The sequence below is a fragment of the Abramis brama genome, assembly GCF_963993115.1.
Source record: "Abramis brama genome assembly, chromosome: 16".
Classification (NCBI taxonomy): Eukaryota; Metazoa; Chordata; class Actinopteri; order Cypriniformes; family Leuciscidae; genus Abramis; species Abramis brama.
Genome location: NC_139978.1, coordinates 28,452,547 through 28,466,313, shown reverse-complemented (window position 1 = coordinate 28,466,313; position 13,767 = coordinate 28,452,547). Strand labels below are relative to the sequence as shown.

Below are 13,767 nucleotides of genomic sequence, written 5' to 3'. Positions count from 1 at the left end.
TTTTGTTGAGGGCAGGAATACATCTAGAGTAGCCTAATATCTGTTTAAGTACTCTTCATCCTCCCTGTAAAACCCTGCTGTGTCCAACAGCCACTTGTGCTGAGCATAAAGCCTGATTGTTAGAATGTTTCCACTTCTTTAATCAATGGGGATCTGAGTGTCTTGATTCAGGGTACATCTGAAGTATATAAATATCTGCTGGCAAGCCTGGTTGCTTTTTGTCCCCTTGGCCTTCTTACTTTTTTTTTCCTCCCTTCATCCCTCTCTTGTCTTTCTGGGGTGTTAAATGTAATCATTCATCCACTAGATGCACTCTGCAAGAGTGACATGAAGCATGAGGACTTTGAGGGAAGATAAAAACAGACAGAGAAACTCTACTGAATGTAAAAAAAAAAGAAGAAAAAAACCGCAAAACAATTAAAGCCCCATCAGCGGAGAGATTTTTCCCTACTGTTTATCCTCATTAGCAAGCGTGCGGCTGAGGCCTTGTCCCCTCTCCGAACACATTTCTTTTGTTCGCTGAATCGAAGGAGTTTTTTTTCATCTATTATGATTACAATGGATAATTTAAAATCCCCAGTGCAAATCCGTTAAATGCTTAGGGGGTACCGCACATCTCGGATTGTCATTGGTGGATACGTTATATCCTGCCCTTGGTAGGAATTGAATCATTATGTAGACACACATACGCATATATGCACTTGTGTACACACACACACCTTCTTCCTCTGCCTCTAGCAGGCACCAGATTTAATCAGAAGCTACAGTCAATAAGTTTTATCACTCAGAGCCTCTGATAAGCATCAGCATGTGGAGAAATATTTTTGACATAATTTACCACCAGAATGAATTATGAAACTAATGTGAGAACATCTACACGAATGAAAGGGAAGGTGTGAGGTAATGAATGACATGCACTTCAAAACCTTCAAGATCTCCTCAAAATGCTAAAAGGTTTACATTAAATATACTTGATTCTGGCATGCTAAATTTGGATGCTTTTATCCAGAGGCTATAGATTAATGCAAGACTATTAATCCTGTCAATGTCAGTTATGCAGTTTTTTTTTAAAAGTCAGCTACTCCCAAAAAAATATCGACAAACAAATGTTTCTAAATTAGAATAAAACCACATTATTAAAAACCTCAGATAATATCACACGATTAAAGTGCTAATTATAACCATTAAAGCTCTTTTAAATTCAAGAATCTATGGAATTTACATAATGCGGCAAACGTAACTATATCTATAGAGCCATCAATAATGTTTTAATGACGCCTTCGGGAAATATTCATTATGTTTTTTACTATCAAACTGTGCATAATGGGGGTTATTTTAATAAGTTATGCAAAAAAAGACAGAGACACAGAAGTGAGAGAATTAGAAACCTGTAGGCCCAAATGCCTAAGAAAAGATATACCACTGACCTAATCTGCATATGGCTGACAAGAAAATGAGTTACATCTCATCTAAATGTAAATTAAGTGTTTTATGCCTTCAGTAAACAGTTTACGTATCCATGGTCTGTTTTAATTAACCAATTAGAATTTATTACCCGGATACTAAAGATAAGAGAAATTTTTCTGACTTTTTTGTCTCTCTCATGACAGCTGTCTAAAGGGAGAGAGAAACAAGAAACAATTTTTCTGGCAGAGGGAAGGAACTTGAGTGATATCTTGGCTTTTAAGTCAGATGCATTTGCTTGAAGTTCCATTGGATGGTGCGATCAAGGATTGAAATCTTGTGTAGCAGTCACAGTGGAAATACTGTATAAATGTTGGGGAAGCAACTCTGAAAAATATTGTTTACTAAATTACAAGATAATCATAATCTGAAGTAGTTAAACTATACTCATGCTACTGCTTTGTAAAAGCAATTAGCTTTACTGCAAAACAAATAGAAGTGGCTAACTACAGTACATAGAAGGTTTTTTTTTATATTACATATACATACGGGTTATATATTACATATACAATATATATATAACTTGGATATAGCTGAGTCTCTTTTATATTTAACTATGTATATATGTATATGTATATGTATATATATGTATATGTATATATATATATATATATATATATATATATATATATATATATATATATATATATATATATATATATGCATGTATGAAAACTTTGTATGTATGTATGTGTATATATGTATATGTATATATGTATGTATGTATGTATGTATATGTATATATACAGTGAGGAAAATAAGTATTTGAACACCCTGCTATTTTGCAAGTTCTCCCACTTAGAAATCATGGAGGGGTCTGAAATTGTCAATTCTCTGATTAAATGATAAACTACATCGTTTTATATATATATATATATATATATATATATATATATATATATATGTATATATATATATATATATATATATATATATACATATACATATACATATACATATACATATACATATACATATATACACATACATACATACATACATACATACATATATATATATATATAAAACGATGTAGTTTATCATTTAATCAGAGGTTGCACAAAGGCAGTGACATGAACAATCTTGGTTGAGAGTATCAAAGTTAAACATGAAACATTGTACAGTGACTCAAATCATTTACATGAACTGCCTGAATGAAATATTCACTAGAACTAGATTCACTAGAATGGCTAAAAGTATCAATACTTTGAAAACAGCTGAACTAAATGTCACGCTCCTGAAAAAATGCTGTCAAGTTGGTAACATCACTGCTTCAAGTTAGTTACTAGAATTTACTAAAACTGTCTGCACAGTGCACAGCCATATATTTTGGAAAAGGGTATAACTTTTTTCTCAAGATATGAGCGAGTGATATCTAATGCATCTATACTATTATTTTCATTTTTTACAGGCTATCCGAGGGGATATTTTATCCTTTGACTGCGTATTAAATATCATTTCCATTTTGAAGGTGCTGACTTTCACCGTAACAAAGGAGAGGCTACGAACGGTGAAAAGTTATCACTCGCTGACAGGTGGCTTCTGACAAATGAGCCCACATCGCAACAAACCTTTACATTTCCACATCTTCTTCAACATAAAGGGAAGAGCGCTTGATTAATGACCAGGTGTGCCTAGCTCTGAAAACTTCAACTTTAAGTCCTTCAATTGACACCGGGGCTTCAGCTCTCAAAGTCACTTACGTCAAAACCCCAGACTGTTGCCAAGAAAGTGCCGCTTCCCTTTTGTCAGAGTGTAAGTGGTTAACATCATTTCACTGCAGTGTTGCTTTGCTGAAACAGCAACAGGACATTAATTTGACATTAGCGCTGTAACATCAATTCCTCTCCATTTTCCAAGTTGGATAATGCATTTACTGGAAGCAGATTAATATCTATTCCATAAATCATTCAGAGAATTTGCCGAGCCAGAGACATGGGGGTAATGTCATATATGTTAGCTGATCCTGGTCTTGCGGCTGGATGTTCATTAATCAGTGCCTCGGGGTCCTCGGGGCCAGTCAGAGGGGAAAACAGAGAAACTTATAAAACATCCTGATTATTTATTTATATTGACAAGGGCTCTGTAACTTATGTTAATATTCTATGTCCTTTTATTGCAGCCCTACGCCACTACGCCCAAAACATCATCCACTCTCGACAATCGCTTTCACATTGCTACCGCCAACATTCAAGCAAGCTTACAATGAACACCATTGTTTTGATAACAGTAATAAACATCTCTATGAAGACGGATGGTTTAACTCCTAAAGCACGATGTGAACATTATTAGTTCTGGTGGAGTTGCTCAGTCACAATCATATTGATTTATCAAGTTACTTTAGAATTGATTTGAAGTGGTCAGTCTTACGTTTCAGACACTGGATCCATAACCAACTGCTTTCTTTCAGTTTAACATTCAACCCAAACTACCAGATATGACCAGAATGACTCGCTCCACCTAAAAATTGTACTATTACAGAATATTTCCAAGACCAAAAAATCTATATAATAAAAAAAACCTCCCCACAGGGAGCCTAGCCACAGGCGAGCTCTTTCCCCGCAGAGGGGTGAATTGGTTGGCTGTCAAGAATATGAAAGCTGAGTCTCATCTGCTGGAGACCCTGAACCTAATCTCCCAGCAAAGAATGATATTGTGCCTGTTCCAGCCATACTGATTCACTGTCAATCTGGTCCAAAGCTGCTCTCAGCTGCCCACTTGACCTTGTCACTGCAAAAGCACTTTATTTTCATTACATCACTGTTCATTCAGACTGGCAAAAAGTGCCAAACAAAGGCCATTTACTCAAAAGCATTCTTTAAAATATCATAACTTGCTTTAATTACAGTTTTCAGTGAGGTAGACCGACAAGAGCAGTCACTTTCAAATGAAACACTTCAATTTTTACCCCTCCATTTAAAAGGGAGATAATTGTCCATTAAAAGCCCTGCTCACATGGACAATAGTCTCTCTCAGGCTGTGCTGCCATATGCTAAAATAGTATGGTTAAACAAAAGACACTGACAATGATTTTTGCACAAACATGTTTGACGATAGAGGTCTACTGCTCTCCTGGGAATTCAAGGGTGTATCGCATTTGTAGTGGTAACAGTGGGTTATTCTAGCTGTTCACCGTATTCATCCTTCTGAATCTATAATTAACTGCCATGTCAACATATTGTTCAACTAAGGTGCTGTTAAATTAATATTCTGTTTATGTACTAGATAAATTAGATCAGGAACATGTCAACGTCACGCTTATGTTAACATGTTACATTACACTCATGAAACTCGGCACAAGCTTATAATGGCAATTTAGTGTTAGTAAACTGCTGATAAAATATTGGTTCTAGATTCCTTTTACTTTGTAAATGTCTGATAAACAATGAATATTTAATATGACTTTAGAATAATGTACATATTTTAAACAAATATTTTATCAGCAATTTACTCACTGTACATTTTAAAATGTTAAAATGCTGTTTACTATTCCAGCTTACCCCATTTTTACAATTTTATCCTGTGCTAATGGTGCAGAATTTACACTAGTGTTTACACTAGAATTTATTATATATTTTTTTTACCTTCATTCAACAAAGATCCACTTAACTGATCTAAAATTACAGTAAATATATACTGACATTTATAACGTTACAAAAGATTTCTATTTCAAATAAATGCTATTCTTGAATGGTAGTGTAGACATGACAGCACTCAGTATGGGGATGAAAAAGGGACTAAAAAATACAAATAGTCAGATCTCTCACCACTCTCAAAGCAGGCGTCAAAGATGACATGACCTTTCTTGGGTGGTCCGGTGTATCCTGGAGGGGTGATCATCAGTTTGTTCACATTCCCAACCAGAGCATCCTCCCCCCCTGCTTCATTATCTGCCACACAAAATTCAGAAGTACATACAGTAAAGTCAAAAACGTTGTGATTGGCCCACAGTCTCAAATATCAAAAAACACATTTCATTTTAATACACCAAAAATTATTAAGCAACAGTTATACCATATTTATGTAACATAGCAATTGAAATCGGCCATCCAAACAGGGTTGTTGATCAGTGTGCACTGTGTGTATGACAAAAACAGTGCCAACACAGATGCTATTGAGTCATTGAATTATTTTTACATTAACATATATAACATGAAATGATTAACATATAACATAGAACATAACATATAACATGAAAAATGACATTGGAAATTAAACATAAAAAGCAGACATTATAAAAGAAATTGTTCTCCAAAAATGGTGTCTTAATTTACTCCAAATCTGTATCACTTTCTTTCTTCCACTCAAGCCAAAAGGAGATGTTAGGCAGAAATGACAGCACTCAGACACAATTCACTTCCACTGTATGGAGAGAGAAAAGAAAAGAAAAGAAAAAAAAAAGAAAAGAAAAGAAAAGAAAAGAAAAGAAAAGAAAAAAATGCATTCTGCTTAAGTGTATGCAAAGAGATGAGAGTAAATAAATGAAGATGAATTTTCATTTTGGGTGAACAAACCATTTAAGTACTGCTAAATATCCAAAGAACAACCAAACAGTATTGGCCAGTGTGTGTGTGTGTGTGTGTGTACACATGTATAGCGATAGAGATAGAGATAGAGATAGAGATAGAGATAGAGATAGAGGGGGGGGGGGGGGGGGGGGGGGGGGGGGGGGGGATACATAGGATGAATTTATATAGGACGTTGAATTTCAGAAAATTTTCAGAGAAGGCTGTCTGATCAGATTACTTCTAGAAGCTTGTGTATACTAGCAAAGTAGTGAACATCTAGTCTAGCTAGTCAGGACTTGTAAAGCTAACATAAACGAGTAACTTTACATGTCTTGTAAATTTTAACAATGAAATGCATAGGAAACCTAGTAGTCTCGTAAATATGTAGTAAAGCTATTAAAATGTGAATATAACGTTACCAGCGTCCACCTTAACAAGGCTGGACTACAAGCACACGTGGTGTTGCATTTCAAGACTTATCTAGCTGTAAGTGAATATATATCGCAATACATAGACGCTTTGTAATGTCTTGACTCTCTTGAGTGCTGGAGAGTATCACAATAATAAGGTTTATTGGGCTAACGTTAGCAAACAGTCACTGTGTTTACATGGACGAAGCGCTCATATCATGCACCTAACGGCTACATTTGCACGCTCTACATGCACAGACAGCATCCAACGCGTGTCTGTCAATAGAAAAAATGTCATATGACTCTGTATGAATGTGTTTTAATTTTACACACCAGTATCGAGATGTTCTCTGCTGTTTTCTTCCATCATCCGACCATACAGCCTCACACAGGCTTGCGACGCTGAAGGAGCGTTTCCAAGACGACGGCGTGCTGCGGCGGCGCGAGAAGAAGGATTTGACGTAACCAGCAGGTGCGTGTAAGCGCGGGAAAAGCACACAGCTCCCCCAGCCACACGGATGTCTCCCCACAACGCGCCTAGCAAAGCGTCCAAATGGAGAGAAAATGTCAGCAGTGTTTACAGACTGCAAGCCCTTTATTAGCTGCTGATAAAACATGCACTATAACATCCACTATATTATGCGTTCATGTTTTTTGTATGTGTGTCTATTTGATTTGAACCCACCTATGCAAGTGTGTAGCTAGGTCTACTCCTAAAAAGTTGGACTTAAAATGTACACACTTTCTTTTCTGGGAAAATAGCCCAAACATATTGTCCCTCCCACTAGGAAGTAGCAAATTAAGTAAATTATACTCACTTAATTAAAAGTAAAAGTAACCCAACAGTAAAGTTAAGTTAACAAACTTTCGATTGTTCATTTGTATAAAACAATATGTCTCAACAAACTAAATATTAGAATTTAATGTAAATATACATAATTGAAAATAAATTCAAAATACACAAGTGTACATACAACAACAACATACGTAACCCAACAGACGGGTTATTACTAGAAATTACTCAATTAAAAAACAAAAAACAAAACATTTTTGGAAAAATAACCCAACAAAGTGACCCAATATGTGTAACCCAATAGTTGGGTTAAAAAATAACCCAACATTTTTTTACTGTGTAGCTAATTAATGGCTGACATAACTACAGACTAATGGGGGAAAAAAGCTTTAAAATAGGCTATGTTCCACCCAAACATCCTGACTCAATGGAAAATATGGAAAAACAGGACAGACAGCTATGTATATATCCTAAAATGATAAGGATGTGGATCAGCGTTGTAGTACTGTGACCACAGTCCGAGAACAAGTCCATCTCGAGTCTCAGCCCAAAACCATATTATCTTGGACTTGTCATGGAATTGGGAGCATTTGGACTTGGTCTTGACTCAGACTCAATTTATTCAGGTCTTTGAACTAAATTCCTTCACAAGGGACCCATTGACAATGGATACATTGAGTGGTCAGTATAGGTAATTTGATCGTTAATGATCACATGATATTGGGTGGCATGTTCTCACAATTTCATTTCTGAAGCATTTTTCTTAAACAATCATGTTTGTTTTTTACCAGGCACCACACAAACAGCCAGTACACAAGCTGATTTTTTTTTTTAAACACAAGTGTCAGGGTTACTATGTCTTGTGTTTTTCCTGTGTTTGAATTTCACCCTGAGTTGGTTTTGCTCTGTTTTCTGTTTCCTTTGTTCCCACCTCTGGTTAGTCTCCTTGGTTGCTCATTGTTTGATTAGAGTTCACACCTGGTATTCATTGCATTGATTTGTTTGGTCTGTGTATTTAAGTTCTGTCTACGCATGCCAGCTACAGATTGTGCGAGTTCAGAAATTCTATAATACACTGTAAAACCTAAGACTGAAAGTTACTAAACTAAATGAGTACATTTAACTTATTTTTAAAAAAAAGTTAGTTTAACTTAATAAAATATGTGATATTAACTCAAAAACTGCAATGTATTAAGCAGAACTTAAACCGAATAAGTTATGAATAACCTATTTGTTATTTTAGCTTTTAAATTTTATTTTTCAAGAAATTACTTTTGTATAAGGAGATGAAATAAACACTTAAATACATACATTTAACATTTTCTGCTTCATTTGAAGCCTACATTTAGGTCTCTCTACGGCGTTCTCCCTCACGCACCGGAAAACCCCGCGTATTTATTTCAATCTGCCCATCCCCCACAGTTCAGCTCACACACGAAGTAACTCGGAGTCGGAACAGAATGGCGGCCATGGAGAGATTTAACAGGTAAGCACGGCAAAATGCTTCGTCCTCTTTAGAGCACTTGTACGTTTAACGTTGTATTGTCGTTACTCTTCATCTTATGAAGACCGACTAGCTAAAGTAACGTAGGCTACTAACTACTGTAATAAGACTTAGTTATGCCATTTGTGTCACGTCACAGAAACGCCAAGCCAACGCGACATTGCATTTAGCACTAACTTAGAGATTTTTTTTTAATCAGCGGCAGTAAGTTAGTTGTACTGTGAGTACACGACAGTTTTGTCACTGGAACAGTAATTTATATGTGTGTGCGTTTTGTCACATTTTTACAGAGCGTGTCCCGCGCAAATTTGGATATTTATCAGTGAGGACGAAACTGACTGACTCCACTAGTGCTAACGTTAACCGTCATTCACACGGCAAAAACTAAAGAAATAGGTAACGTTAATACAAGCTGACATACTCTTTAATTTATTATGTTGTGAGTAAACCACAGAAGTGGAAAATTAATATTTTTTGTGTTTTCTCATTTTAGCGTAAACAAACGTGTCCCGCGCAATTTTGGATATTGTGAGGAGACTAGCAGCTATAACGTTATCGTCCACCGACCGACATTTACCCGGCAAAAACTAAATAAAAAAGGTAATACAAGCTGACCTATTTCTTCATTTATAATGCTGTGAGTAAACTTAATTTTTTTCAGTGGAAGATTAATTAATTTCTGTGTGTTTTCTCACATTTTTGCTTAGACAAAAGTGTCCCGAGCCATTTTGGATCATCATCAGTGATTGAGACTACCATCCACCGCCCGTCATTCACATGGCAACAACTGCAGAAATAGGTAATACAAGCTGACTTATTCCTTTATTTATTATGCTGTGAGTAACGTAAACCAATTTTTTGACAGTGGAAAACTAATTAATATTTTGTGTTTTTTCTCACATTTTGTCATAGACAAATGTGTCCCTTGGGCAATTTTGGATATCGGTGAGGAGACTATCAACCACCGACCGTCATTCATACGGAAAAAAAAAAAGGTAATACAAGCTGACATATTTCCTCATTTATAATGATGAGTAAACTACAGTTTTGTCAGTGTAAGAGTAATTCATATTTTTGTGTTTTCTCACGTATTTGCATAGACAAACGTGTTCCGTGCAATTTAGGGTCTAGTGAGGAGACTGACTGACTGTCCTCCACATCGTCTGCCATTCACGTGGCAAAAATGAAAGAAAAAGGTACTACAAACTGACCTATTCTATTTATTATGCTGTGAGTAAATTATATTTTTGTCAGTGGAAAATGTATTAATTTTTTTTTTTTTTTTTTTTTTCACAGTTCAAAATAGACAAACGTGTCCTGCGCATTTTTGGATCTATTTCAGTAAGAAGACTGACTGACTATCCTCCAGTGACTGTCATTCACATGGCAAAAACTAAAGAAAAAGGTAATTTCCCAGGGAAAGCAAGAACTGAGAACTGATAAGAATGTAAAATGTGCACCTTGAAATGCAATGTAAGTCATTTTGGATCTTGTCAAATCTAGTTGTACTGTCAATCTCAAAGCTCTTTTCCATTTTAGATGTGTTTGTGTGTTTTTATAGTGAAAACAAATACTGCCGCTCAGTCTTTTTGCCACTTAGCCGACGGTGACGTCACGCATAACCTCTATTCTAGCATTTATGCTGTGAGTAAACCAGTTTTGTCAGTGGAAGATTAATGTTTTTTTTGTTTGTTTGTTTATTCACAGTTCGCCAGACAGAAGTCATGTGCAGTTTTGTATTTTGGACAGTGAGGAGACTGACTGACCATCTTTCACAACATTCATCACTGAGAACCTTTTGTAAAATAAATTATTTTTCAATAAATACTATTAATAACTGCATCCTTTTCTTTGACCATTTCTTTATACCAGGGTTCCTCAAACTCGGTCCTGGAGGGCCACTGTCCTGCAGAGTTTAGCTCCAACACTGATCAAACACACCTGAGCAAGCTGATCAATGTCTTCAGGATCTCTAGAAACTCACAGCTAGGTGTGTTTGATCAGGGTTGGAGCTAAACTGTGCAGGACAGTGGCCCTCCAGGACCGAGTTTGAGGAACCCTGCTTTATACCAATGTTTTTCCTTTGTCTTATAAAACTTTATTAATTTGAGTTTAATCAACTTAAATCATTTACCGCAATCGGTTTCCTAAAACCATTTGAGTAGCTATATAGTTGTTATGACTTGATTAGATTTATTAAATGAACTCAAACCAGTTAGTTTAAATGGTTTAAATTACTTTAAAAGTTTAATGGAATGAACTTAAAATATTCAAGTTACATATACTCAAAATGAATGACTAAACGAACACTAAATTATGAGTGAATATGACTCAATATATATAAGTTCACAATACTCATATGTATTTATTTTAAAACTTAAATGGTTTGCCGCAATTAGTTTCCTTAATCGGTTTGAGTTGAGTTAACTTGTTGGGTTTTACAGTGTATTAAATTACACTGTATGACATGGATCTAATATACTTGACATGTATGTAGACTGTATGATGATGACACCTATAAGGGATTTTCACACCTTAACCCTGGGTCATTCTAAACCCTGTGTAAACTGTATCCTGGGTTATCTTGCTTCACGTTTCACACTGCTCATAATTTACCCAGGGTTAACAGTTAATCCTGGGTATTCATAAGCTGATGTTTCACATTGTACATTCCTTAACCCTGCATATTTGCAGGGTCAGTGTCATTGATTGGATGAACACAGTACGCGACCTGTTTACATAAAAGCTCTAGCATGCGCATCCTCGTATTGCCGACTGTACTATCGAGTCTGAATGGATACTTCGAACTACAAAGGTAAGAATTAAACAGTCTCTTCTTCACTCAAATTGTCGTGTTTTCTGCCAGCATTTGACATTTTTCCTCTCAAACGCTGAATTTACTGTTTATACAATGTGCAGTGTTTCCGTGACTGTACACAATATGCAAATATGTACTCGATTGGTTGTCTGTTGCTAAGCGTCTAGCTTTAACATTCTAAAACTGCATCGTTTCACACTGTAGTTTGAAATGGCACCGCAATGGACGGTTAACACTGCAAAAGCGGTGCTAACCCTACTGCAGGGTTTCATAACCCCAGGTAAAAAGGGTGCTAACCCCGCTTCTAAATTACAAGTGTGAAACGTTCCTTTACCCAGGGTTAAAAGCGATGTTTAGAACGACTATAAGCCGGTGTTAAGCGCAGTGTGAAAAGCCCTATTGAATCATAGGCTACAACGCAAGGTAGTAGAAGAATAAAACATCAGCATGCGCTATTTACGCTAGTGCAAGATAAATCACACTTTGGCAATAGATGCAAATAGAGCAAGATAAATCACACTTTGGCAATTGTGGTTTTTATGTGTGCTGAAAAAAAGAAGAGCACTGTAAGCGAAAGTGGAGAATATGGATGTGGTTATGGTTAGGGAAAAGAGGCCAACTTGGCACGTCTATTTTGCAAATGGAGCTTGAGATAAGTAGTTTTAAGTTTTAGCGTTTTAAGTTGATCAATATGCCATTTCATGTTGTGTTTTTATTGGCTAGTCAGTAGACGTAGGCCGTAGCAGCAAACACACTGTGAGATGACACTGTCAGAAAATTATCGTAGGCTATCTTTAGTCACAAGACTGTGACAACAGCCGTCTTTGAACCTCTCTTACCACTGTTTAGGAGCCACAACCACAGAAATCGACACAATTAGTCATTTTTCCTCTGGGACAGCCCAAAATCGTACAATGTGTACCGGGAATTAGATTGCGTCATTCTGTTTATTTTGCCAGTTCTAGTCACCTGAGTATCTTGTTATTTAGAGTTTTGTTTTATTTAAAGAATTACTGGACCTAGATCCTGACTTTTATCATCACTGCCTCTAACCAATGCTGACACACAGACTATTTGATACAAATGTAAGTTATCACGACAATGTTATTGTATAAACGTGAATTTTGTGTTTACTATATGTTCTTGGCAACATTCAGATTCAAAATAAAGTAGATGTGATGTATGGTTTTGTGTAGGATTTTTCAAACTGCCACAATTGAGTGATTCCATTCAATTCCATTCAAAAGAAGATGCTCACTTTTGAATGGAATTCACTCCCAGATAAGAAATAAAGCAGGTTAGCACTCAACATGTAGGCCTTATATGAATTTTAAAAAGCATAGTATTATCTCTAGCTACCTAGAAGCTGATATTTCTTTTTCTTATATTGTGAGATCCGGACAGAGATTGAGGTCATTAACCACCCCTCTTCAAGTGTCTAATTTTTTTTAAAATTGCAATGTTCCTCACACCGACACTGGCTGTCTCTCAATATAGATTGATTAAAGTGTATGGATTCCAAGACAATTGGAGCATAGCCTCTGCCATCAACCACAATCAAATCCGACCTCATTCATTTTCCATTAATAGTGCAGCTTTCTGATTAGCCTGCAAATGAACAACCATATGACTTGCGTTTCAGGAGGACACAGACATAGAGACCCTCAGCCACTAATTTTCAGGTTATGAGCGGAGCGGCGAGTGTCAGAAGCAGATGAAGAGAACGGGGGTCATCTTTAATAAGACAAAATTGGCAATGATTTTTTCCCTTGCGATCATATTTGACGGCAAACTACAACCAGCAGGGCAGTCGGGGTAGTTTGATTGTTTTTAAATAATGATGCTGCACAGTACACCCTTCAAACTGAAAATTGAAAAGCTGTCCTTCATGGTATGTCATTCCCTAACATCTCCAATTATCTGGCTCCATGCCTCCCTGTTTATTTATTGAGACTGTCAATTCGTATTACGAATCGGCCAACAAAAATATAGATCGCTCAAAGCGATCTCCTCCAGGGTGCATGGCGATGTACATGCATACACCAACCGCATAGATCTGTGAACAAAAACCAGGAAATATAATTGTAGGGGAAACAGAATCACAGCAGATATTCCTATGACAATTATGACATGCCTGCAAAAGCAGAATTTCTTCTTCTTCGTGCGCTGGTCCTGTCATGTGATCTGCCAAGTGAACACATGATTTAATGAACCCATCAATCATAGAATACAAAAGCGAAGTACAGTCCACTTCTTGATCCTCTGATTTT

General features: G+C 36.3%; 1 protein-coding gene and 1 long non-coding RNA gene across 2 annotated transcripts in view; one reads left to right on the top strand and one right to left on the bottom strand.

Annotated features, from left to right (window-relative positions):
* agbl4 (AGBL carboxypeptidase 4) overlaps positions 1–6,814 on the bottom strand; it is a 335,062-nt gene extending 328,248 nt beyond the window's left edge. The window contains exons 1-2 of the mRNA XM_084086490.1: positions 6,716–6,814; positions 5,232–5,354 (exon numbers count right to left, since the gene is read on the bottom strand). Of these exons, the coding sequence (XP_083942616.1) occupies positions 5,232–5,354; positions 6,716–6,752 (160 nt within the window). The 5' untranslated portion in view covers positions 6,753–6,814. The remainder of the gene's footprint in view (positions 1–5,231; positions 5,355–6,715) is intronic.
* Positions 6,815–8,364: 1,550 nt separating this feature from the next.
* Positions 8,365–10,521, top strand: LOC311065939. The gene is made up of 7 exons (XR_014602997.1): positions 8,365–8,661; positions 8,970–9,075; positions 9,173–9,279; positions 9,387–9,478; positions 9,592–9,875; positions 9,976–10,084; positions 10,387–10,521. It is a non-coding gene; the product is annotated as an uncharacterized lncRNA (long non-coding RNA).
* Positions 10,522–13,767: the final 3,246 nt, after the last annotated feature.